Genomic DNA, 27,041 nt, shown 5'->3' on the forward strand with positions numbered 1-27,041 from the left:
GAGACAAGAACAGGTAAGAAGTTAGGGGTGGGCCAACTTCCTGGCAGGGTTTCCTTGGAACAACCTCAGTGTGGGATGCTAGGATCTGCCAAATCCTAACTCTGCATTCCTTTGTGAGCCTGAGCATGTGACTCTCCTCCCTTAGCCTTGGCTTCCTCATCTTTAAAATGGGATATATTTTAGATTCAGAGAGAAATAAGATATTTAGCACAAAGCATCTGTGCTACCCAGGCCACGGAAAGAGGGTTTGGGATCTGCTCCCCTGGAGCCTGCCCCTCCCTTCCTGACAGAGCTTGTAAGTTTGTTCATTTAATCACAGTGGCGCAGAAACTTAAGGCACCAGATGAGAAAGACTGACAGAAGGGGTTTACTGTTCCTTCCCCGCCACATACAATATTAAGCAATGATGAGGTGTGGTCTGCATGGCTCTGAACTATCCTTGTTTGAAAGTTGGAGGATGTTCCCTGAGGATAGGAATTTGGAACTTCAAAGTGACATCCAGATATAACCCTCAGAACACCAAAAAGTAACTTCCCATCCAGTAACAGAGCTATCAAAAGTAAGCCTCCACATTTCTGCACAAAGGTGGGTTTCACTAAATCTTCAGGCCCCTCCCTTCCTTGATGTGTCATGCACAGATCAAGAGCAATAGAAATGGGTTTTCTTGTGAAGTCATGTAAAACATTCTGAAACTGGACAGAGGTGATGATTACTCAACATTGTGAATGTACTAAATGCCACTGAATTGTATATATTAAAATGTTAATTTTATGTTTTTTTTTTAAATCTCAATAAAAAACCAAAATTGTTACTCTGCGGTAGAGCGCTTGCCTATCATGTGTGAGGCACCAGGTTTGATACTCAGCACCACATATAAACAAAGGTCCATTAGCAACTAATAAAAATATTAAAATAGCCCAGACCATATTTGTTCCATACTTGGTGCTCAAATTCTAGTAAATAAGTAAATTCCATTTCCTTCCCACGAGAAAAATAGAGGGAGAGCCAAAGGGTCTTAAGATTCTACCTCCAGCCCTAGGGGTCTAATCCCAGGTAACTCTACTACTGTGCTATGTTCTCAGCCCCTTTTTATTTTTGAGACAGGCCTTTGCTAAGACTGTCCTTGAATTTGCAATCCTCCTGCTTCAGCCTCCCAAGTCACTGGGATGTGCCTTTAAGGGGAGATTTTTTTCCCCCCAAGAAACTAAAGGTAACAACTTGGAACTACTTGATGCTATCAGTGTCCACCTGTTGAATGCCTATTTTGTGCTAAACCAGAATGCTCAGTGATGGGGAGAATAAAAGCTTTCATAAAGGAGTAAGTTGTAAGCTCATGAAATTTATAAACCAATAAGTGGAAAGCACAAGATTCATGTAAACAAGACAAATAGAAGTCAAAGTTTTGGGGGGGAGGACAAAATGATCCAATAGCAGGTTAGCTTTTGGCTTTGTCGGAGGAGCATGGTTTTCGTGGAAGGAGGGGAGGAAGGACCTTCTAAGCTGAGGAACATCATGGGATGGTAGGATGGCGCTGTGTTCTGGGAGAAAGGGACCAGGCTTCTGACAGTACCAGGGAATGTGTGGGAGCAGGGAGAGGATCAAAGTGGGGGGAAAGATAAGATCAAAGAAAACAGGATCCAAACAGCTGCTGAGTCAGCTGCCTGCGTTGCTGGGCAGACCCTGAGACTGCACAGAGGCTGGGTGCGCTGTCCACCCCACCCCTTTCACTACTGAAGCACACTTTACTAGCTGTCTGGATGCTGGCAGCTGACAACCCTCAGGACACCAGCTGCCTCCTGAGCAATTGTCCTTCCTGGGGGCAGTTCATATCCAGTAGCTGGATGGTGAGGGGACACATGTACTTGCTCCCTTGCTTAAATTTGAGACAACTCTAAAGGGCTGTCATGACTCCAGAGCTCCCCATAAGAGTAGCTGAGGCCTCTGTTGCAACTACGTCACTGGCCCTCTCTTCTTACTGCCCAGTCCTATTTCCTTTATGCCCTTACAGGTGTTACTCCCAAAAAAGGACTCCCCATTAAATCTACCTGCTAATCTCAATCTCATTGTTTCCAGGAATCTCAGCCTAAAACAGGAAACACAGTGGGGACAAGTGAGCACCTCATGTAAATGGGAACTGACCCAACTGGACTCTTGCTCCCCAGGTTCACCTTGTCCCTTATGCTTTGCCTGCTCAAGCCCTGAAATCTTCCCTTGGTCATGCCCAGACCAACCACATCAGTGATGCTCCGTTCAGTTCAAACCAACCAGGAGCATGCTGCACTCGTTTCTGAAATGTAACTTTTTACTCTTTTAAAAGCTGACAATGATTCCAAACTCTCTGAAAATCAAATATCTACCAAGTGCTTTTGTATACTCAAAGCCTCTTTTTACGTTGACACAATTGGTTTTATTACTCCAAGAAACTGAGGATCAGGGGAACACAAAACTGCCGCTCGATTACTTCTCAAACAGGCGAGTTTCCTATCTCTTAACTAAATGTTCTACACCGACAAGTTTCTGTTTAACCACACAAAGTTCACTAGTTACATCTCCAAAATCCCCAATTGCATTTCTAATAAAAATTTATGTGCCCAAGTTCAAGGATTGACTGAATTGTTCCAGAAACAGTAGGTAGGTTTTGGGTTAACAATTTCTTCATTTAGACTTTTGGTATGAACACAACTGTGAGCCTGCATTTTCAGCTTCTCTAGGAAGTTGTAATATCAAGAAGAATTAATTAAAAAACCCACAAAATTCCCTTTTCAATCAAACTTGATAAAATACATCTATTTTTGCTCAGAATTCTTAACAGGGTACCCCAGAGGCATTCCAGCTTAGAACAGGAAAGAACTGGCTATCTCTGCTTCCACAGAACATCTCCCTGGAGATCCTAACTCCATACCATAGAAGGATGAAGCAAAGATACAGCAACTGGAAGAAAATGGTGTTCTATAATATGCCAGCCAGTAATTCTCAAAACTGAGGACAAAACACAAGGATGGGGGGGGGGGGCCTAGGGCTGTAGCTCAGTGGCAGAGCGCTTACGTAGCATGTGTGAGGCACTGGGTTTGATCCTTAACACCACATAAAAATAGTTCTTGTGTCCATATTCAACCACAAAAACACACACAAAAAAAACAATGGACTGGGGTTGTGGCTCAAGTGGTAGAGCGCTTGCCATGTGTGAGGCATTGGGTTCAATCCTCAGCACCACATAAAAATTTTTTTTAAATTAAAAAAAAAAAAAAAAAACCAAAAATACAGAGATCTGAGGAACTCCCAGAGAAGCTTAAGGAGACAAGATAACTACAAGTAATAAGCTCTGGAACAGAGAAAGGACGTTAACCAAGAAACTGAATAAAAAATTAACATTAATTAATATACCAATATTGGTTCAGTAAGTATATGAAATGCACCATCTTAATGTATGACGCTAACAGGGAAACTGGATGTGGGGTATATGGTTATACAGTCTTGATTTAACATCTGAGCAGCCATCTTGAATGTTAACCGCCATCTTACAAGTTTCGCTTTCCTGGGGCTAAGGATGTAGCTCAGTAGTAAAGCACTTGCCTTACATGTTCCAGGCACTGGGTTTGATCCTCAGCACCACATAAAAATAAAGATACTGTGTGTTCATCTACACTTCTTACCTGAACTCCCCCCACCCTCATTCGTGACCTACCCCATGGTACTACAATCCTATACCAATCCCAGAAGGACACAACCCCTGGACTCTAGAAAGCCCCATGGTGCCATCCACCTAAGCCAATCCCATGCTAGTCCCACTCGCCTAGCTCTGACCCAAGCACCCCTCCTCAGCCTGTCCCATAGCGCCATAGCTACAACTCCAAACCCTTACCCCACAAAGCTCAGCACCGGAACATCTCAGGGCCTCTCCTTTATAGAGAGATGGCCTTTATTTGTCAACTTTGACAAATAAACTTTCGTGTGGATCTCTGCTTGGTCTCCATCCTTCATTTCTCTCTCGCCTGTCTCTTGCTTTCTCACTTTCCTTTCAATAGGAATTCCACTAATTTACCAGCCTATTTTAAGTCTAAAAGTTTATTTTAAAAATTGGAGCCAGGTATGGTGGCACATGCCTGTAATCCCAGCTACTCAGGAGGCTGAGGCAGGAGGATCACAAGTTCAAAGTCAGCCTCAGCAATTTAGCGAGGCCCTAAGCAACACAGTGAGACCCTGTCTCTAAATAAAATATAAAATAGAGCTGGGGATGTGGCCCAGTGGTGGAACACCCCTGGGTTCAATCCCCAGTCCAAAAAAAAAAAAAAAAAAAAGTACAAATTGGAAAGGAAAAATATCCGTAGTAACAATGATAGTACTGAATAACTGGAAAAATCCAAGAGAGTCACCTGAAAAACTACTATAAACAATAAGAAAAGTAAACAAGTTCATAGGGTAAAATGTTACTACCTAAACTCAATTACTTGTATATTTACAAACAACTATCAGAAGACATGGTGGAAATAGAGAACTTTTTAAATTTTAATTTTTTCCCCTATGGTTCTAGGGATTGGACCCAGAGCCTTGTGCATGTAAGGCAAGCACTCTACTAACTGAGCTATATACCTAGCCTAGAACCTACATTTTGAAAGAGAATAAATCCTAATAATTACATAATCACACAGTTAAAATGTGCAATGATGCACATGTGCAATCCCAGCTACTCAGGAGGCTGTGGCAGGAGGATCACAAGTTTGAGGCAGCCTGGACAACACTGCAAGACTCTGTCTCAAAAAATAAAGGCTGGGGATTTAACTCATTGGTAGTATGCCTCTGGATCCAACTCCCAGGGCCACAAAAACAAGCAAAACAAAACAAAATTAAAAAAAAAAAATCCTACCTCTATCTATATAGTAAGATATAAAATACATGGGGAAAACCCACTTTAAAATACTACTGCAGGTGGGGCTGGGGTTGTGACTCAGTGGTACAGTGCTTGCCTCACACATGCGAGGCCCCTGGACTTGATCCTCACCACCACATAAAAATAAATACTGTATCCAACTACAACTAAAAAATAAATATTAAAAAAAAAAATACTATTGCAGGGCTGGGGAGGTAGCTTGGTGGTAGAACACTTGCCTAGCAAGTACAGGGCCCTGGGTTCAATCCCCAGCACGGGGAAAAAACAAACAAACAAAAAAAACCACTATTGCTGGACTAGACCAGAAAGGCCCTCAATGCTTTCAGGCAAGGAGGCGCAATATTATGAAATCACCTGATTCTGGGCTAGGACTATGGCTCAGCGCTATGGTAGGACATTTTCCTAGTATGTTCAAGGTCCTGGGTTTGATCCTCCCAGTGCCACAAGAAAACAAAACCCAATACTGTTGCTTGTGTGTGTGTAGGGGTGGGTATGGGATTGAACACAGGGGCACTCTACCACTGAGCTACATCCCAGGCCCTTTTTATTTTGAGACAATCTTGCTGAGTTGCCAAGGCTGGCCTCTAGTCTCCTGCCACTGGGATGCATCACCACACATGGCCAATACCTGTTCTTTAAGCTAAGCTATAAAGTTCAATGTTATTCTTCAATACACATCAATAGTATTTTTAAAATAAATAAATAAAGTGCACACACTGATCCTTCTCTTCCTTCTGCTCTTCCTCTTCTCCTCCCTTCCCTCTCTGCCACACCCTTTGTGCTGGGTATTGAAATTGGGTCCTTGTTATGCTAAGCACATAGTCTAACACTGGGCTTCATCCCCTGCCCCACATAACTGATTTAAAAGTTTACATAAAATTGATCAACAACAAAGAATAGCCAAGACCACTCTAAAAGAAGAGTGTCATGGCACACACCTATAATCCCAGGGTCTTGGGAGGCTGAGGCAAGAGCATCCCAAGTTGCTAAGTTGCCAGCCTCAGCAACTTAGCAAGGCCCTAAACAACTTAGCAAGACTGTGTCTCAAAATAAAAAAAAAAATAAAATAAAAAGGGCTGGAGATGTAGCTCAGTGGTAAAGCACCCCTGGGTTCAATCCCTGGTACCAAAATAAATAAATAAAATAGGAGGAGCAATGAGAATATTCCTAAATTATGTTAATTGGGGCTGTAGCTCAGTGGTAGAGTGCTTGCCTAGCATGGGTGAGGCACTGGGTTCAATCCTTAACCAAAAAAGAAAGTCCTAAACCAAGTGAAGCACAGTGGCGCACACTTGTAATCCCAGTTCTTGAGAAACTAAGGCAGGAGGACTGCAATTTCCATGCGCCATTCTGCCTGTCCCCACCCACACCCAGTTTTTTGAGAGGGAGTCTTAGTATGTTGCTAAGACTGACCTTGGATCCCTGGGCTCAAAAATTTTCCCACCTCTCCTTGTGAGTAGTTGCAACTACAGGTATGTGCCACTGTGCCTGCAGGATTTTATGTTTTTGTTTTTTTAAATATACAGGCGTTACTTTCATAATCTGCCAAAGCAATAGAGATATTTACACTTTAGAACAAGAAAAAAACAGAGATCTTGTGATGATGACAGCTGACTAATGAACCACACAGAGATATGCCAGACGACAGGGCTCCTAGGTGAGCTGAGCATGTGTATGTATGTCATCCTCATATGACACCTGCCACAGAGACGTGCAGCGCTTTGAAGATGTGACATCCTTTCCGAGGATGGGGAGCAGAGTGTCCGGTTTCAGATGGGTAGAAGATAGCACATTAGAGCCTGCAGAATGTAACAATAATACATGGAATAAACTGAGACCATCATGGGAGGCCAGCAATAGGAATATGAAGTGTACTTAGACTAGACTGTGGTCTAGCTGAGCTCCTTCTTGGGAGAATGACCAAAGAGGAGTTTGAGAGAGTCTGTATAGAACAAAGATGGTGAGTTGAGGAAGGAGTGGGTTTTAATTGTGAGAAAAAGAATTGTTGCTAATCTGAGCCTTGGAGAACTTCTTGAAGGTCACAGACCTGTTCAGTTTTACCACTAGGAAGACTTTCAACTGAGATATATTAAGATATTCATAGTTCAAGGGTCTTGTTTTCCAAAACTCATTAAAATATGATAACATATCATAAGAGAAGTCTGAAAGATGGCTGGGTCTAAGAGGAACTATGGGAAATTGTTCGACAAATTTTTGAGGGCCAACTTCAGGGATGGACAGGCAAAGAGAGAGAAAGAAATAGTAATATTTATAAACTAATAGAAAATCTCTCACTCAAAAATGAACATGCAAACCCAAATTCCATAGCCCAAGGAAGAAAACAGAATCCTAAAACAACAAGATCAACCATCAAAACAAGGGCTCGAGTGAGATGAAATCAATACAATAAGTGTGAAAATGCTTTTAAATAAACATGCTGATCTGAGAATAATAACACCCACTAAGAAAGAACAAACGATTATAAAACATTGGGCGGATCCCACCAAAGGTGTTAGGAGAGATGTACATGGGTATCAACGGTAAACTTTCCACCAAAAGTGAACTTAAATTTCAATGTCAAGACTCCAGGTTCTTCAGAAGGCTGGCATTTAATAATCAGCATTTCACCTCGTCTACCTTTCTTTAATAACATCTGGCATTGTAATTTTGGAAGAATGGACTCCCGTTTTTGTCGTTTGTTGATGTCAGTATCCACTAACAGGTACTTAAACTACTGGGCCTCAACCATCCATCCATGAAGTCATCTGCTACATTGAGCTGGTCCTAAATATGGGGCTTTCACAGAGCCACTTCTCAGATCCTTTGGCATTCCTCTTGGGACATGGGAAATGCTTTTTTTTTTTTTTTTTTTTTTTCCCTGTTGTGCTTGGTGGCCTCAGAAGACTTAGTGGGGCTATCAGGGCCTTTCTGTTTCCTGCTGGTCTAGCTGGTGTGGGAAGCCATCCTATTCTCCACTCCACGTCTGGCTCCTGGGAACTCTTGAAGGCCGGCTAGGTCCGCTTGCAGAATCAATCCCCAGCATGCTGCCTCTGCATGTGCACCATGAGGGGATCTTCCTTCATCTCCACTCTTGACCTTGAGAGTGGTGGCTCGAAAGCCCAAATTGCTCAGAACCCCAAACCTGAGTGGGGATTCTACTGTTGACCTTACACCATGGGAGGGGACAGTGCTGTGACTCTTCTTCAGGATGCTTACTACACTAACCTTTTTTTTTTTTTTTTTTGGTACTAGGTATTGAACTCAGGGGCACTTGACCCCTGAGTAATGTCCCCAGCCCAATTTTGTATTTTATTTAGAGACAGGGTCTCAGGGTCTCACTGAGTTGCTTAGTGCCTTGTTTTTTTTTTTTTTTTTTTGGCTGAGGCTGGCTTTGAACTCATGATCCTCCTGCCTCAGCCTCCAGAGCCGCTGGGATTACAGGCATGTGCCATCACACCTAGCTTTGCTTCTTTTTTTTTAAATTTTTTTGGGGGGGTTTGTGTTATGGCTCAGTGGTAGAGTGCTTGCCTAGCATGCGTGAGGTCCTGGGTTCGATCCTCAGCACCACATAAAAATAAAATAAAGGTATTGGGTCCAACTACAATTAAAACAAAATATTAAAAAATATATATTTTTAGTGGTAGATGGACACAAAACCTTTGTTTTATGTGGTGCTGAGGCATGAACCCAGTGCCTCACACATGCTAGGCAAGCGCTCTACCACTGAGCCCCACCCCCAGCCCTATCTCTTGCTTTCCTTCCAAGTCCTCTGTCCCTTTACCTTTGCCCGTGGAAGCCTCACATCTCTTAGGGCCCCCTCCTAAGGAGTTGGACCTAGAGAGGAGCAGCCGTGTGTGAGTCATTTCAGGAATACGGATAGGACATGCTTAGTCTTATATTATTAGGAATTCAAAGGTAAGATGATCAAAGAAGAGGAATGAGGATAAAGGAATGGCCAGGCAAGTGGATGATGTTAGAGTATCTTTTAAGAAGTGGGCTATTTAGCCGGGCACAGGGGCACACACCTGTAATCTCCCTGGCTCGGGAGGGTGAGGCAGGAGGGTCATGAGTTCAAAGCCAGCCTCAGTAATTAAAAAAAAAAAAAAAAAAAGGAAGGCACTAAGCAACTCAGTGAGACCCTGTTTCTAAATAAAATACAAACGAGGGCTGGGGCCGTGGCTCAGTGGGCAAATGGCCCCAAGTTCAATCCCCGATACCACCCCCCCAAAAAAAAAAAAGAAGTGGGTTATTTAATATTCAATACCATTGAGCATACGCTGTGGCAATGTAGGCCACCCCTCCCCCCACTGTTTCAAAGCTTCTGTGAAGTGTCTACAAAGCAAAAATTGGGTGCCTTTGGGTGAAACTCAAGGTGCTTTGTTCCACATTTGAGTCAAGATGGTGCAGAAGACTGTGTAGGACGGTGAAATCATTCATGAACTCATTTGGGGGAAGCAGAGGCAGAATGTCTAGCCAGAAGAAACCATCAGAAAGCAAACCCTCACAGAAATCTTTTTTTTTTTTTTTTAAATATTTTTTTAGTGTAGATGGACACAATATCTTTATTTTATTTATTTATCTTTATGTGGTGCTGAGGATCCAACCCAGGGCTTCATGCATGCAAGGCAAGCACTCTACCACTGAGCTGCAGCCCCAGCCTAAAATTAGTTTTTTTTTTTTTTTAAAGACAAAGCTTGGAGCTTTATAAAAAGGCACCTCAGCTGGCCTGTGTTGGACATGGCTGAAGGGACACTGAAATCATGAAGGCCCGGCTCTTAGCCTGCAAGTGTCATCACAGGGGCCTCATGCACTCATCCGAGAAGCCCTGACTGGGGACCTACTCTAGACCAGATTGAAACCACGAATACAAGAACAAAAGTCATATGATATTTGTCACAAAGGCACAATGTTGCAAGCTAAGGGCCACAGAGAGGGATATAACCTGAGAAAAGATGAACAGCCCCTGCACCCATGGACTTGAGAGGTACCTGCCTCGCAGAGGAAGCGTCAGAACTGGCTACCCATCCTCTCCACTTCCTCTTCTGCCTCCCAAGGCTCACAGAATACTTTGCCAACATGGCTCTAGGTTGCAAGTCCAAATTTCTGACACAGTACCCTGGTATTTATGTATCCTTTGCCTAATTAAAGCATTAATTGTGTGTGTGTGTGTGTGTGTGTGTGTGTGTGTGTGCGCGCGCTGGCAACTAATCCCAGGGGCGCTTTACCACTGAGCCACATTCCCCAGCCCTTTTTATCTTTTTGTTTTGAGATAGGGTCTTGCTAAGTTGCTTAGGGCATAAGTTGCTGGACTGACCTCAAACTTGCAATCCTCCTACCTCAACCTCCTGAGTGGCTGGGATTACAGGCGTGTGCCACTGCACCCAGCTGGAGATTTCTCTTCTGATTACTGTTCTCATTGCTGACCACTGCTTAGTGAGCACAGAATTATGCAGTCCTCAGGGGCATGTTCCAGGTCCCCCAATGGATTCCTAAAACCATGGAAAATGCCAAACTTTCTCTATATATTGTTTCTTCTATACCTGCATGTGTATGACAACATTTAATTTATAAATTAGGCCCAGTAAGATATTAAGAACAGTACTAATAAGGTAGAACAATTATGACAATACACTGTGATAAAAGTTATGTGACTGTGATCTCTCTCAAAATATGCATGTGACCTTTTTGGACTGTGGCTACCCGTGGATAACCGAAACCATGGAAAGCCAAGCCACAGATAAGAGGGGACCACTGCATACACTGCAGAAGCTGCAATAACCACCACCTTACAACGCTTGGGTGAAGGACTGAAGGTAGAGTATGAAGAACAAGTGTCACCCCAACAGGAAAATGCCTGTTATCTCAGAATCTTTGGGTGAGATAACTGCCTTTATGTTCACGGGGTGAAGATGACAGGCTCCTTTGGACAGAGGCATCTAAGTGCATTCTGCATGAAGAGGAGGGTCTCACAAGGTGGGAGATGAAAGGAACCATTTTCCCTCTTCCTAAACCACAGTAACAGCATCGAAACTAACCAAGAGGGGCTGGGGTTGTGGCTCAGTGGCAGAGCACTTGCCTGGCAGGTGTGAGGCACTGGGTTCGATCCTCAGCATCATATAAAAATAAATAAGTAAAACAAAGGTACTGTGTCCATCTTTTACAACTAAAAAAACTATTAAAAAACTAACAAAGAAACAAACTCTCTAAGTTTCAAGCATTGAGGGGGAAATAAGATCTTATATTGCTGACATAGAGGGTCCATGAGATCCAGTATACAACAGGAATTTAGTAACAGCCCCGCAAAAAGTCCAAGTGGGGTCCCCCTGCTACCCTGCTTTCTTTCAATGAATGAGTAAACCCAAGACAAAATATTTTGGGACAACTCATCAGAGAAAGGCACTTGGGCAGCTGAAATGACTTCATATGTGACAGATCTTAGATTATGGAGAGAAGGAATGGAAGAGAAAAGGCGGCTAGATCTGAGCCCTGTTTTTTCTCTGCTGCTGATGGGATGTGTGACCTTGAGTTTCTGTTTCCCCTCTCTGAGGTTCCAAGTTCTGTCTTCATAATACAGATTTGTAAACTGAGTTTCCTTACAGCGCAGTCCTCAATAAAGTCAATAAACTCAATGCTCACTGTCTTATTTTGAAAGTAAAAAACTTGTCTTTGTTGATATCCATTTTTTATTTTAATAATCTATGCTTTTGCACTTATTTCTTTTCTAGAAGAAGATCTTCCTAGAAGATGATTTGCTCATTAAACTTCAAACTTTCTTCTTACCTAATAAATACACATTTAAGGCTGTAACTTCCCCTCTAAATACAGCTTTGGTTATATCTCATCAATTTTAATTTGTATATTTTCATTATTACTCCAACTGTATTCTACAATCCTTAATAGTAAACCATCAGTAATTTAGAAATATTTGTCAGTTTCTTTTAAAAAAATTTTTTAGTTGTAGATGGGCACAACACTTCCATTTTATTTGTTTATCTTGTGCTGAGGATTGAACCTGGCATCCCATGCACATGAGGCAAGTGCTCTACACTGAGCCACAACCCCAGCCTTAGAGATATTTGTTAGTTCTAAACATTTTAATTATTTTGTGGTTACTGATTCCAGCTTAGTCAGTAGTCACTCCCTTTATTATTTGGCTGCTTTTGAGGTGCTTCTGTCTGTTGCTGATATTCTTAAATTTTACTATGACATCCAGGTCTGATTTTTTTTTTAATTTTTTATTATTTTAAAAAAACTTTATTTATTTCTGTGTGGTGCTGAGGATCGAACCCAGGGCCTCGCATGTGCTAGGTGAGCGCTCTACCATTGAGCCGCAGCCCCAGCCCAGGTCTGAATTTTTGTTTAAACATTCAGCATTTCACAGTCCTCTTAAATCTGTGGAGAGGGTGGTCTTATATCGATTCTAGAAAACTATCATCCATTCTTTTTTCAAACACTATCTTTGCTGCTTTCTAAATCCAAATGCTCAATCATTTCACTTAATTCTCCTGTGTCTCTAACCCATTCCTCCATATTTCCCTTTTTGTTTTCTGTATAATTTCTTCTGATTTATATTCCACTATACCAGTTCTCTCTTCTACCATGTCTAACCAGCTCCCAAATTCATATGCTGAGTTTTGGGTTTTGGTACTGGGGGTTGAACCCATCGGCACTTTATCACCAAGTTACATCCACAGACCTCTTCTATATTGAGATATATACAGTCTTGCTAAGTTGCCAAGGGCTGGCCTTACACTTCCAATCCTCCTTACTCAGCCTCCTGAGTCATGAGATTACAGGCATGCACTACCACACCTGGCCATATGGCAAGTTTTAAAACTTGGTTATTTTATTTAATTTTATATTTATTCAATAATTCCATTCATTTAGAAATACTGGGAATTGAACTCAGGAGAATTCTACCTCTGAGATACATCCCCAGTCCTTTTTCAGTTTTATTTAGAGACAGATTCTTGATAGGTTTCCCAGGTTGGCCTCAAACTTGTGATCATAGCCTTCTGAATCACTGGGATTTAATATTTGGTTATTTTATTGTGCAATTCTAAAAGTGCTATGGGAAGCTGGATGTGGTGGCACATGCCAGAAATCCCAGTGGCTTGGGAGGCTGAGGCAGGAAGATTGCAAGTTCAAAGCCAGCCTCAGCAACTTAGCAAGGCTCTAAGTAACTTAGTGAGATCCTGTCTCAAAATAAAAAATAATAAAAATGGGCGGGGGATGTGGCTCAGTGGTTTAGTGCCCCTAAGTTCAATCCCTGGTACCTAAATAAATAAACAAACAAAATACAAGTGCAATGTGATTCTTTTGCAAATCTGTGATGGTATCTCCTTGCAGAGTTTACTATTCCCTGCAATTTATTTGTGTGTGTGTGTGTGTGTGTGTGTGTGTGTGTGTGTGTGTGCTGGGGATTGATCCCAAGTCCTTGAATATTCCAGGCAAGTGCTCTACTACTGAGTCATATCCTCAGCTCTCTGAAGAGGTTTTCAATGTTGTTTTGTCTTTAACTATTATAGGGTATTTGTTTTTAAATATGTAGCATAATTTCAATATACAGAGCAAACATGGGTCTGTTTCTGATTTTTACTTGTGTTGCTTTGTTTCCTTGTATATTCAATGATATCTGTGACACTCTTTGACATTGAAAATTATTTGGTTGTGGTGTCGGTGTGTATGTTTGTTTCTCCAAGATTTAGAATGAAAATGCCCTTATTCCAAAGATGATTTTGTTTTTGTGATGTGTAGGGGCACTACTAGTGCATCACAAAAATAAAAATTTTTTTTAAAAATTTTATTCATTTTAGTTATTGTTGGGCCTTTATTTTTTATTTATATGTGGTGCTGAGAATCGAACCCAGTGTCTCACACATTTGAGGCAAGCGCTCTACCACTGAGCCACACTACTAGTTTTGTATAACACTTTAATTAACTGCTTTAAAGTATACTGGACTATCCAAGTGATGCAAATTTAGACCATAAATCCACAATAAGGCTAACCTGTGCTCACAACCTAGCAGGGCTAAGTCATTAGCTATTTCTGCCTTGCTCTGTATCAAGGTGCTCTAGTTGCCTAGGCTGGATTGGGAGACTCTCTGTGCTCCTCTACCACTCTATAGTATCCCTTTCTGTGGTGCCCAAGAGACTGCATTGAAACTCTGTTAACCTCTCTTACTTCCTTTTTGGAGGCATGAGTCATGTTGTTAGTATTACTGCTATTGATAGTAGTTCAATACTCTTTAAAAAGGGGGAGTGGGGAGAATGAAAGGGTGATAAAGTGCTTATCATTTTATCTCCAATGACTGACATATATTAAGTACTCATTAATAGTTAAATGAATGAAGGTTGTCTTGGATTTAACAAAGATATGAGTCATAAACATTTTCACAATGTATATTAGAAGTTAATAACATTTCCATTAAGAATAGATGTGGGCTGGGTTTGTAGCTCAGTGGTAGAGCGCTTGCCTAGCATGTTTGAGGCCCTGGGTTCAATTCTCAGTATGGCATATAAATAAATAAATAAATAAAGATCCACTGACAACTAAAAAAATATTTTAAAAAGAGAATAGATGTGGACCAGGCACAGTGGGGCACACCTGTAATCCCAGAGGCTCGGGAGGCTGAGACAGGAAGATCATGAGTTCAAAGCCAGAGCCTCAGCAACTTCAAGGCACTAAGCAACTCAGTGAGACTCTGTCTCTAAATAAAATACAAAATAGGGCTGGGGATGTGGCTCAGTGGTTAAGCCCCTGGGTTCAATCCCTAGTACCAAAAAAATGAAAGAAGAAGAAGAAGAAAAAGAATAGATCTTGGACACTTTTCAGGGAGCAAATACCAAGGATTTAAAGTGATAGGATCATTGAAACGAAGGCGAGGTGATTCTAGTACGTAAAATCATAGGTGCAGAAAATAGCAAAATTTTGTCAATAAGGAAAAGAGGATGCAATGGTTTGGATCACAAATGTCCCTCAAAGGCTCATGTATCAAAAGTTTGGTCCTCAGTTTGGTGCTATTGTAAGATGTTGTACCTTTAAGAAGTGGGGCACTGTGGAAGATCTTAGGTCACTGGGGACGTGCCTTTGAAGGGGACGGTGGGATGCCAGTCGTTTTCGCTCTGTCTGCTTCTTGGTTGTCATGAGTTAATTTATGTCCTCTGCCACATTTTCTGGCTATGACAAAATGCCTAAAAGCAACAGGGCCAACTGACTGTGGCCAGAAACCTCCAAAACTTGAGCCATAACAAATCTTTTCTCTTATTAAGATGTTTATCTTAGGGGCTGGGGTTGTGGCTCAGTGGTACTGGGTTTGATCCTCAGCACCATATTAAAAATTAATAAACAAACAAATAAATAAAGGTATATAAAGAACTCAAAAAACTTCACGCAATAAAACAAATAACCCAATCAATAAAAGGGCAAAGGAACTGAACAGGTACTTCAAAGAAGAAATATGATCGGTCAACAAATATATTAAAAAGCATTCAACATCTTTAGCAATTAGAAAAATGCAAATTAAAACTACACTGAGAACTGGGATCAGTGGTGCATGCCTGTAATCCCAGCGGCTCAGGAGGCTGAGGCAGGAGGATTGTGCGCTCAAAGCCAGCTTCAGGAAAAAGCAAGGTGCTAAGCAACTCAGTGAGACCCTGTCTCTAAATAATAAAATACAAAAGGGCTGGGGATGTGGCTCAGTGGTTGAATGTCCCCGAGTTCAATCCCCAGTACCCAAAAAACAAAACAAACTATGCTGAGATTTCATCTCACTCCAGTCAGAATGGCCATCATCAAGAATATAGGCAACAATAAAAGTTGGTGAGGATGTGGGGAAAAAGGTACGCTCATACACTGCTGGTGGGACTGCAACCACTTTGGAAGGCAGTATGGAGATTCCTCTGAACTTGCAATGGAATCAACATTTCACTTAATCATCCAACTCCTCAGTATATACCCAAAGGATTTAAAATCAGCATACTGTAGGGATGTGGCCACATCAATTTTTATAGCAGCTCAATTCACAATAGCTAAGCTATGGAACCAACTTAGGTGCCCTTCAACAGATGAATGGATAATAAAATGTGGTATATATACACAGTGCAATATTACTCAGCCATAAAGAAGAATGAAACTCTTGGCATTTACTGGTAAAAATGGATGGAACTGGAGACTATCACACAAGTTAAATAAGCCAATCCCAAAAAACCAAAGGTCAAAATGTTCTCTCTGATATGTGTATGCTAACACATGATAAGGGCCGGGGTAATAGAAGTTCCTTGGATTAGACAAAGGGGAATGAAGGAAAGGGAGGGGGATCAGAATAGGAAAGATAGTAGAATGAGTTGAACTTTACTTTCCTATGTTCATATATGAACACACGACCAGTACATGTACATGTACAACCACAAGAAAAGGAAGTTATACTCTGTGTATATATGTCAAAATACACCCTACTGTCATGTATATCTAAAAAAAAGAACAAATTAAAAAATATGGAAAAAAAGATGTTTATGTCAGGCATTTTGTTTTAGTAACAGAAATCTAACACAGTTGGGACCAAGATGGTGCTGAAGAGTTCTTTTTTGTTTGTTTGATGTTGAAGAGTTCTGCTCTGTGAAGAGGGATTAGAATATTCAGTTCATAGCTGCTGAAGGGTGTTTACATTCTACGTATGTTACTATAGAGGTAACACAGGCACTGAGTTTTCATACCAGAGTGAAAAGTTGACTACTTTCAAAAGCATTGCTGAATTTGAATATCTGAAATGGGTGGTTCCTCCCTGGCTATTAACAGACAAGATTTTGGTGCTTAAAGTGGGGAAAAATGACTCCCTTCTAGCTCTTCTGTCTCATCGACAGTACCACAAAAATGCCATATGGTGGAAGAGTCTGGCATTTAGGTTCTGGGCAATCATCACAATATTAGAGACCAAAAACCATGAAGAAATTCATCAAGATCACTGGGGAGGGGCTGGGGTTGTGGCTCAGTGGTAGAATGCTCGCCTCGCACGTGAGAGGCCCTGGGTTCGATCCTCAGCACCACATAAACATAAATAAATAAAATAAAGATATTGTGTTCAACTACAACTAAAAAATAAGGATTTTTTTTTAAAAAAAGATCACTGGGGAGCCTGGAAGTGTCCCAGAGACCTCTGACACACTACAAATGAACTTTTCAATGTGGTTTTTTGAGTACTTTACCGTATTTTTGTTTTTGCAAGTGTGTTGATATCTACTTATCACAACAGGCAATGAACCCATGAACCCAGCAGCTGCCGAGCCAAGTAACGCTGTTCTTTACTTCTGGAAGCCCCAGGCTGATGTTAATCTGGAGTATTTTTCTGCCCACTCTCACGTCTCCCCAGACAGCTCCCCTCGAGGAACTGAGAGTTACCGTTTGACTGTTCAACTACAATTCCTTGTAACTTTTCTCTGCCCACTTCTTCCAGAGAAACGGGCTGCACATAGCACTTTTCCGCTAAATTCCTGAGGAATTTGCTGAATGTCAAAGAGCAAATTAAGGCAGGAGGGAAGCTGGACTCCAGGACAGTTGATGAGACCAAAAACCTTGGGAATTCTACAGGGCCACTCCTTGGGACACTTCATGATTTTAAAGCCACAAGAACCAAGGTACCTGGAGAAAAGGATCATGTTGCTTTGTAAAAATTAAGTCAAAGCTGTATCCAGGCGCGGGTGGTGCATGCCTGTAATCCCAGCGGCTCGGGGAGGCTGAGGCAGGAGGATCGCAAGTTCAAAGCCAGCCTCAGCAACCGCGAGGTGCTAAGCAACTCAGTGAGACCCTGTCCCTAAATAAAATACAAAAAAGGGCTGGGGATGTGGCTCAGTGGTCAAGTGCCCCCGAGTTCAATCCCCAGTACCAAAAAAAAAAAAAAAGAAAAAAAAATCAAAGCTGCAATAAATTGGACAAACTGTACCACTTGTTCAGAAATATAAGTAAAGGGGCTGGGGATACAGCTCAGTTGGTAGAGTGCTTGCCTCCCATGCACAGGCCCTGGGTTCAATCCCCAGCACCACACACACACACACACACACACACACACACACACACAAAAAGACTGGGTAGGTGGCTTAGCAGTAAAGTACCCCTGGGTTCAATCTCCAGTACCAAAGGGGGAAAAAAAAAAAAGAAATCTAAGTAAAAAGATGTCATCAACACATAAGAAACCAGACCAAGCATCCGTCACCTCTATACCTTCTTATTCTGGGGCCTGGTGTTGTCCGCACAGTGCATTTCCAGCCTGTGCTCATAGTGACAATTCCCTGTGAACTCATATCTAGCAAGACCACCAGGGGGACCGGCAACCTGCAAATGATTCAAAGGAATCCACTTCATTAAACATAGGCTGAAGGAACTAACATGGACCAAGAATTGTGCTTGGGCCAAGGAGCCCTAGACCAAGGAGGAACAGCACTCAATGCATGCTCACTGGGTCTTCAGACTTTTTAATGAAGAGCTGAGAAACACGCAAGACTGACTGTAGCCCAACAGAGCTCCATGTGATGTTTCCTTAAAAGTGGCCACAATTTCTTTGTCCCTCCTGTCATCCAGGCTGTGTTCCCTCCCACTGAAGCTGGGCATGCTGGGGCTGCTCTGACAGAATACAGTAGAACTGACATGGGGTGACTTCTGAGTCTGGTCCTTTAAGGACCATGCAGCTTCCTCTCACTCCTCTTGGAAATGCTCATTTTCTGGAAGCTCCCTTCTGGAACACGCCCTCAGAACCTGGCTACCATGCTCTAAGTCCCAGTCCCATGGAGAGACCATCTGCCATGTTCTGTTGCCTGTCCCAGTTGAGCTCAAACTTCAAATCATTCCAGCCCAGACAACAGATGAGAGCAAGAAGGAATTTCCAGATGAGTCCAGGCCCAGAAAGCCCCCCCCCCGCCCCCGACTTCCCAGAACAAAACACAAGTTATCCCTGTAGGGCCATCCATAGGCCTCATCCACAGAATCCTCAGCATGACAAACAGCTGTTTCTGCCACTTCTAACTCACAGTTTGTTACACAGTGGCAGACAACCACCAAAAGAGCACACCATCATGGCAGATACCCTCAGGTAAGGAATTCAATATGGCGGTACCAGAAAGACACTCACACTTGAGAATATGTGCACAGAGGCTTTAAGGAAGCAAAGCACTAAAAGAGAACACACCGAGGGCTTAGAAGGCCAGTCCCTGGAGCTGCAGCCTTTTCTGTAGGTTCATGCTCCTGACCAGCAATCTCAAGGTCTTGAAGATGCACCTTCCCCCCTTTCTATGGGAGAACTTCCCCCTCCCCTTCTGGTCCACGTCCTGTTTCACATCAGACTGTCTCTTTCACCCCGTCTCCTCAGCTGAGCACAGAGGCTGGTCAGGAGAAGCACCAAGTTATTGAAGAGAACACAAAGAAATACAGGGAAAAGGATGGGGTGTCCTGAGGTGTCATTTCTCCACCCCACCCTCCTCTCTCAGGTCTCCAGATACTGCTTCCCTGCTTTGGTGGATACATATGACAGAAAGAATCAAAGGAGCATTTAATAAGCACCAGCTACACGGCAAGTCCTGTGCAAGGTGCATTTATAATGACGTCTGTGTGTGTTTTGCTGGGGATCGAACCTGGGGGCCTCACACATCCTACGCCAAGTCCTCCTGCACTGGGCTACTCAACAGCCTGCATTTGCTTAAGCAGAAACTGAAGCCGTGCAAGGTGGCATGCGCCTGTAATCCCAGCAGTTTGGGAGGCTGAGGCAGGAGGATCGGGAGTTCAAAGCCAGCCTCAGCAAAAGCAAGGCATTAAGCGACTCAGTGAGACCCTGTCTCTAAATAAAATACAAAATAGCACTGGGGATGTGGCTCAGTAGTCGGGTGCCCTTGAGTTCCGGTACTCCTCCCCACCAAAAAAAGAGGAAATTGAAACTTATAAGTGAATCACTTTCCTGTGATTGGGCTGACAGTTGTGAGTACGAACATGAACCCGGGTTTCTGTTCCCAAAGCCTATCTTGTTTCACACTAGGAGACAATGCAGCTGGTTTGGGAGCTTTGGGGGACTTCAGCTCATGGGAGGCTCTCTCACATGTGAGAATGCAGGTAGGGCAACTGGAGCGGGACTGGCTCAGAACCCTCACTGGGCATTTACAGACAACTGAAAGGCCCTTAAGACAAGGGGTGGCTGAGGGGGTGTTGCGTAGGCAGACCAGGAGCAGGGGCCAGGCTTAAAGTCAGTCACTTTGCTCCCACCACCTGGACAGTGACCTGATTTTGCATGAGCCACTGGTCCCTACTAGCCATGTATTCAACCACAGACAGATAGATCCTTCACATTGACTAAAAGTGATTTCAGAAAATGACTTTTTTTTTTTTCATAAAGGGGAGAAACAAAGACCACACAAGATCATTTCCTATTTGTGTCATTTGACATAAGACATATTGCTTGTTGGGGAAAACAATGAAAAAAACCCAACCTCAGATTAGTGTTCAACGATTTTCATTCTGAATAAACTGGATTTACTAAGAAACAAAGATGGACAGATTGACAGAGGAAGAAAAATACACTGTATAGCCTGAGGTAGAGAAGGGAAGGGAGAGAAGACAGAAGGAGCCATAACTCTGGTAATTTTAAGGGTAACTGTGTCTCTTCCTCATCACTAAACTGGCCTTCAGAAAGATGTCCTGAATTTGCTTGAGTTCTTAAAAAGTTAAACGTATGAACAAACAAAGAATTGAACAAGAATATCTATACCAGCATTATTCATAATAGTTAAAAACTGGAACGAGCCAGGTGCAGTGGTACATGCCTGTAATCCCAGTGGTTAGGGAGGTTGAGGCAGGAGGATCACGAGTTCAAAGCCAGCCTCAGCAAAAGCAAGGCGCTAAGCAACTCAGTGAGACCCTGTCTCTAAGTAAAATACAAAATAGGGCTGGGGATGTGGCTCAGTGGCCAAGTGCCCCTGAGTTCAATCCTCAGTACCAAAACAAAACAAAACCTGAAAACAATTCAAATGCTTATCAGTTGACAATCAGGCACACAAAACATGGTGCATATTCCATTGTATATGGAATACTGCATGGCAATGAAAAGGAGCAGTTCCTGTACATGCTACACCATGGATAAACCTCAAACACATTTATGATAAAGGAAAGAAGCCTGACAAAGAAGATGATACCGTGTGATCCCAGTTACAAGAATTTTTTCTTTTTTAATTTTTTAATATTTATTTTTTAGTTTTCGGCAGACACAACATCTTTGTTTGTATGTGGTGCTGAGGATCGAACCCAGGCCGCACGCATGCCAGGCGAGCGCGCTACCGCTTGAGCCACATCCCCAGCCCCAAAGTTTTTCTTTCTTTCTTTCTTTTTGGTACTAGGGATTGAATTTAGGAGTGTTTAACCACTGAGCAATATCCCCAGATCGTTTTTATATTTTATTTGGAGACAGGATCTCACTAAATTCCTGAGGCTGGCTTTGAATTTGTGATCCTCCTGCCTCAGCCTCCTGAGCCACTGGGATTACAGGTGTGCACCACCACACCTGGCTAAGAAATTTCTAAGGAAGGCATCCCTACAGGGTCAGAAAACAGGCTAAACATTGCCTAGCGGTAGAGGTGGGAGTGAACATTGACTGATTATGGGCAGGAGAGAATTTTCTGGGGTGAAGGAAGTCTTCTAATTTGGTGATGGCAGCACAGCTGCATAAATTTGGTAAAACTCATGAAATTGTCCCTAAATCTAGATGGTTTTATGGCATGTACACTCCAAATCAATAAAACTGTTTAAATCAGGATATTCTGCAGGTCATATAAATGTGGGCTGCATATAAACCCAGATCACCGTGGTTTACTGGAAGGGTGATGGAGAATGGGGTAAACTTCAGAGACCATCAATGGTCTGGCTAGGTTAGCACAGGCCTGATCAGAAAACCTGGAATACTAAAGTCTGCTTTATGATAGATTCAATCTAAGAAGTCTAAATAGCAGGTAATACAGTTGCCCTTATTTTCAGAGATAACATTCATATATAGAATTAACTTTTAAATCATTAATTCATGGACAGACAGATCCAAAACAAGGTTATTCAGAGAAATTAGGAATGACGGAAGGCACATCTTACTTTTAAGAATGACATGGTAGGGGCTGGGGATATAGCTCAGTTGGTAGAGTGCTGACCAGGCATACATAAAGCCCTGGGTTCAATCCCCAGCACCACAAAAAAAAAAAAAAAAAAAGACATTGTAGATAGCAAAAGCAATACCTATGAGAGGCAGCAGGAGGAGGAGGATGGGTTGAGTGGAGTCCAGTGTGGTACTATGTATGCTTGAAGATTCCAGAAACTTCTGGGCAAGGGATGGGATGGCCCTCTAGAAGGGGGAAGGGATGGAACCCCATAAGATTCTCTCAGCAACAAGTGAAAATACTCTGGCTTTGGAAGGAGATAGATGAGGTTTGGAACCAACTGTTCTGTGCTGAAGTTTTCAATGTTCACATCTGTAAAACAGGTTTGCTGCTACCCACCTTACAGTGTGGTCCTGAAGATCAGATGATCAAGTATGGGGCAAGTACACCATCCAGTGAGGTCACTCCTCTCCACTGCCCGCCGTCTAGGGACTCTGTGCTGGTGTCTGAGGAAGTGCAATTTATTAAATACATATGCTTTCAAAGGAACAGCCTCACATTTCTTTCCAAAACTTACCAGTGTTTGGCCAGTCCTGGGGAATGACTTTATGTTTTCGGTCATTTAACAGTGGAAGGGTAATGAGGCTGTGGGTCCAGGGAGCTCCTCCTTCACCTTGTGGGCCACATCCAAACATCAAATGGTGCTGACCTCTAGAGAAAGAGGCTGAGTTTAAAAATTAAGGTCTAGTCTGTTGGTCTCAACCCATATATACCTCCTGCAGCTGGCTCACCCAGAGTTTTAAAATTCTCTGTTGAATCCCAGGTAGTTCTTATTTGTGCCTATGAGAGAGGGAAAACACACTGCCAATGAAAATGTTGTAGACCAGCACAAAACATCCTTCCCTTCTCCTTCCTTTACAAAACCCACGTTCTCTGTAAAGAACTTCGAACAAGCCAGGAGCGGTGGCACACACCTGTAATCCCAGTGGCTCGGGAGGCTGAGGCAGGAGGATTGTGAATTTAAAGCCAGCCTCAGCAATTTGAAGAGGCCCTAAGCAACTCAGAGAGACCCTGTCTCTAAATAAAATATAAAAAAGGGCTGGGGATGTGGCTCAGTGATTAAGTGCCCCTGAGTTCAATCTCTGGTACCAAAAACAAAAACAAAACAAGAAAAAAGCAAATATAGATGAGAAAATATAGTGAACCACTAATATATAGTGAACCACTCCCAAATGCCTATGGCCCTGAGATAATCATATCAACATTTCATTGATGTGATGCCAAACCTTTCCAATGCAGAATAGGTGGGGATTACATAGGCAACATATGGTTAGACTAGCCAGATTCCAACTCCATCTCTGCCACTTACAACAGTATGATCTGGGAAATCAGGAAGATGATGGTACATTCCTCAGCAATCTTCTGAAAGTGAATTAAACATATACTCTGCTCAGAAGCATGCATGGAAGAAAACATAATAACTGAGAGCTACTGCCCATGTCCAGACAGGCATACAATACAACAGTGTCCCCCACATGTATAGGCCTGTCCACGGCACGTACACAAGACTGTGGTAAGAAGAATGAGATCACTTGATACAATATGAAAGATATTTTTATATAAATAAATATAGATCTGCATCACTCTTTTTTTTTTTTTTTTTTTTTTTAAGTACCAGGGATTAAACTCAGGGGTACTCGACCACTGAGCCACATCCCCAGCTCTATTTAGTATTTTATTTAGAGATAGGGTCTCACTGAGTTGCTTAGCGCCTCACTAAGTTGCTGAGACTGGCTTTGAACTCACGATCCTCCTGCCTCCATCTCCCGAGCTGCTTAGATTACAGGCGTGAGCCACCGCGCCTGGCTACATCACCCTTTTCACAGCTAAATACTGTCTACTGTACAGAAGCACCATACCGCGTACACCAGGCAACCGTTGATCACTTAGTTTGTTTGCATAACTGTTTGGAGCTGTACTTACAGGTTGCCTAGTAGATATCACAGAAATTCACAAGCAAGTCAAATAAGGATCGGAAAAGCAACCGTCCATTAAATCAAACCAAGACTCTCTTCTGTTCCTTTGATCCTCAAGCTAGTGAAGTGGCTTCTTCAGCCCACTCAAGTCTAGTTGTGATTTAAGTCAGACCACATAGCTTAATACCTGCCCAACATTAAAAACAGGACCATTGTGAGTTCAAAGCCAGCCTCAGCAACTTAGCAAGGCCCTAAGCAACTCAGTGACACCATGTCTCTAATAAAATACAAAAAGAGTCTGAGGATGTGGCTCAATGGTTAAGTTCCCCTGGGTTCAATTCCCAGTACCAGAAACCAAAAAAAAAAAAAAAAAAAGGCTCATCATATTTCATTATAAATTTATTTAGCAAAAAGACAACATGATTCTTAATTAAAATTAAAATCAAAATCAGGAATACTTCCAATACTTCCACTCCGACTGTGCAGATCTGTCTGGGTATCACTGCTGTCACCTCCCTCACACATCCAAGGTGGCCCCTGAGGGTGGGGCACGGACATAGCATGGCTGCCAGGAGACCTCAGGTGAAAACACATCCCCTAAATTCATTTTCTAAACCAACTCTCCGGAGAATATCAGCATTACAATGTCCGAGGTCTGTGCGGGGGGGCCAGAATCCCAAAGCGTCACCATCATCATTCATAGTGTTGCCATGAGTCTTTAGTAGGCGGTTCTGAGAAGGAATAATTGGTGGCCACAGGTCTGTTGATAACAGGCGTGTCCACCAGCTCCACGGTGCACAGTCCCGGGCCACAGGCGCTGCAGGGCGCTCGCTCTAGTTCCAGCACCGTGATGTTGTTTGGGGCCGAGGTTGTTAGGATGTGCCGTGGCACGAACAAGGTCATCTGGGGGCCCTGTGCTGGCCAATAGCGGCCAAGGTTAAAGCCGTTAATCCACACCTGCCCCTGGAAGGAGAGAGAGACAGAGACACACAAAACCATCAACCCTGGATGTACGGGCTATCCTGAGGAGCGTGGGAACCTGATGGACAGAATCCAGCAGCAGTGGGGCAAGAAGTGCCCCAAGGGAGGTGGGCTGAGAACCAGGCCCAGGCTAGCCTTGGTTCAGATGCTGGAGGGGGGCAGGAACAACAACGCCTCGCCCCAGACACCTACTCCTTCAGGAGAACGGAGGCTTGGTCTGCCGGACCGGCTGCAGCAGTGACAAACGCCAGTCCTGGAGCCCAGTGAGGCAGTCACAGGTGTCTGACTGCTGTCCTGGCCCAGGGTCCTGCGTTAATGGCTCTGTACACCACCGCTCCCTGACTTTCCTCTGCACAGAAAAGATCCTCCGAGCTGCTTCCTCCTAGAGATGTGCTTTCCTTCTCTGTTCTCCACTCCTGGAGGCGGGTCTCGGCCACATGATCTGCTGTACATTCAGTGCACACACCTGGGGCAAGGAACTCCAGGGCCTGCAGCCTTCAGACAGGCAGGTCTCAGGAGCCATTCCCCCAAACAAATCCCTCGAGATGGATATGAGGTCTGGGGGAAGGAGGTCAAAGGGGCCCATTCAGTTGGGCATCTTCATGAATGCTGGGTCCCTCTCAGAGCATGGACCTCACATTCCTTGCAAGCAGCAGAGGCGATCCTACAAGCTGCAAAGATAATTCCTGGGAGCAGGGGCAGCTGCTTCCTGTAACAACACTGAAAGAGGAGGAAAAACTTTTGCAGGGCAGGGACCATGGTTGGTGTATCTGTATAGCTTCCCTGTGCAGGCGAGGGTTTGCTCATAGAAGGTGGCTGAATAGAAGGAATGTTCTATTACAAAGAAAGTATGTGTGAGTATGGGGGGGGGTCGTCACATACCTATGCAAAACAAAATCCGGGAAAGGAAGGAAGGATGATTGACAGACAGGAGGGAGGGAAGAAGGAAGAAGGGGGTGGGGGGAATGGGATGAAGGAGGAAAGAAAGTGCTACCCCCAGTGGTCCAAATACAGCTGGAGACACCCTGGTCCCCATCATGCTATGACACAACTGCAGGTGTTCCCCCTAGAGTCACTTTACCTTTGGGAATGTTTTAGCCCCCCAGTGTCCCTATATTCTAACTCCTTCTGAATGTCTTACCTGGGTTCATATATATATAATTTTTAAATTTTTTTTTTTTTTAGGTGTAGATGGACACAACACAATGCCTTTATTTTTATGTGGTGCTGAGGATCGAACCTGGGTCCCGCCCATGCTAGGCAAGCGCTCTACCGCTGAGCCACAATCCCAGCCCCTCACATATATATTTCAAAAATTTTTTTAGTTGTCAATGGGCCTTTATTTATTTATACATGGTGCCGAGAATCGAACCCAGTGTCTCACACTGAGCTACCAGCCTCTGAGTTCATATCTTAGTCCTGCCACTTCTTAACAGTCAGACCTGGGGCAAGTCTCAACTCCATTTTTCATACCAGTAAAATGGGGAGGATGGTGACAGAAGGAAACCGTGCACATGTGGTGGTCTGCAGAGCCTGGCTGGGGAAAGCACACCTAATTGGAGATACTCCTTACTTGTCTGGAATGGAAGCCCAGGTTGCTCACAGCCCACCGAAGGGGCCCAAGATTGAAAACCACTCATCTGTTGGATTAACTCATATAGAAAAAAGGATGACAGTTTCACAGTTCTCAGAACTCTTTTACTCTTGTTTTTTACCACGGGATGTTACCTCCATCTATCCTAAAAGATAATATACCACAACAGTCTTGTCGAGTTTTCATCAGTTTAAAATCTGTCAGGGTCTTGGTTTTACAGTATTAGAGAGCAGTGCCACCGTACTTTTGTGGTCAAGGGGAAGATGTCTTCAAAAATCAGATTAGCGAGAGGGCTTTGAGAGCAGAACATGAGGAACGGTGTGGACTGCAGCCTTCACGATAGGTTCCCAACCAAAGCCACGTCAGGTAGGGCACGGTGGCACATGCCGGTCATCCCAGTGACTTGGGAGGCTGTGGCAGCAGGATCGCAAGTTCGAGTCCAGTTTGGGCAACTTATCAAGACCCCGTCTCAAAATATAAAAGTGGAGCA

General features: G+C 43.3%; 1 protein-coding gene and 1 long non-coding RNA gene across 3 annotated transcripts in view; both read right to left on the reverse strand.

The window, feature by feature from the left end:
* The window catches only part of LOC114090306 (uncharacterized), a 38,017-nt gene extending 15,179 nt beyond the window's left edge, over nucleotides 1–22,838 (reverse strand). For both annotated transcript variants that reach the window (XR_003582319.2, XR_011709242.1), the window contains exons 1-2: nucleotides 22,578–22,838; nucleotides 22,400–22,506 (exon numbers count right to left, since the gene is read on the reverse strand). This is a non-coding gene — a long non-coding RNA (uncharacterized lncRNA). The remainder of the gene's footprint in view (nucleotides 1–22,399; nucleotides 22,507–22,577) is intronic.
* Nucleotides 22,839–24,357: 1,519 nt separating this feature from the next.
* Nucleotides 24,358–27,041, reverse strand: part of Glb1 (galactosidase beta 1) — a 92,368-nt gene continuing 89,684 nt past the window's right edge. Inside the window, exon 16 of the mRNA XM_027932161.3 lies at nucleotides 24,358–24,939. Coding sequence (XP_027787962.3) covers nucleotides 24,670–24,939 — 270 coding nt within the window. The 3' untranslated portion in view covers nucleotides 24,358–24,669. The remainder of the gene's footprint in view (nucleotides 24,940–27,041) is intronic.

Source organism: Marmota flaviventris, chromosome 1 (genome assembly GCF_047511675.1).
Source record: "Marmota flaviventris isolate mMarFla1 chromosome 1, mMarFla1.hap1, whole genome shotgun sequence".
NCBI classification, from domain to species: domain Eukaryota; kingdom Metazoa; phylum Chordata; class Mammalia; order Rodentia; family Sciuridae; genus Marmota; species Marmota flaviventris.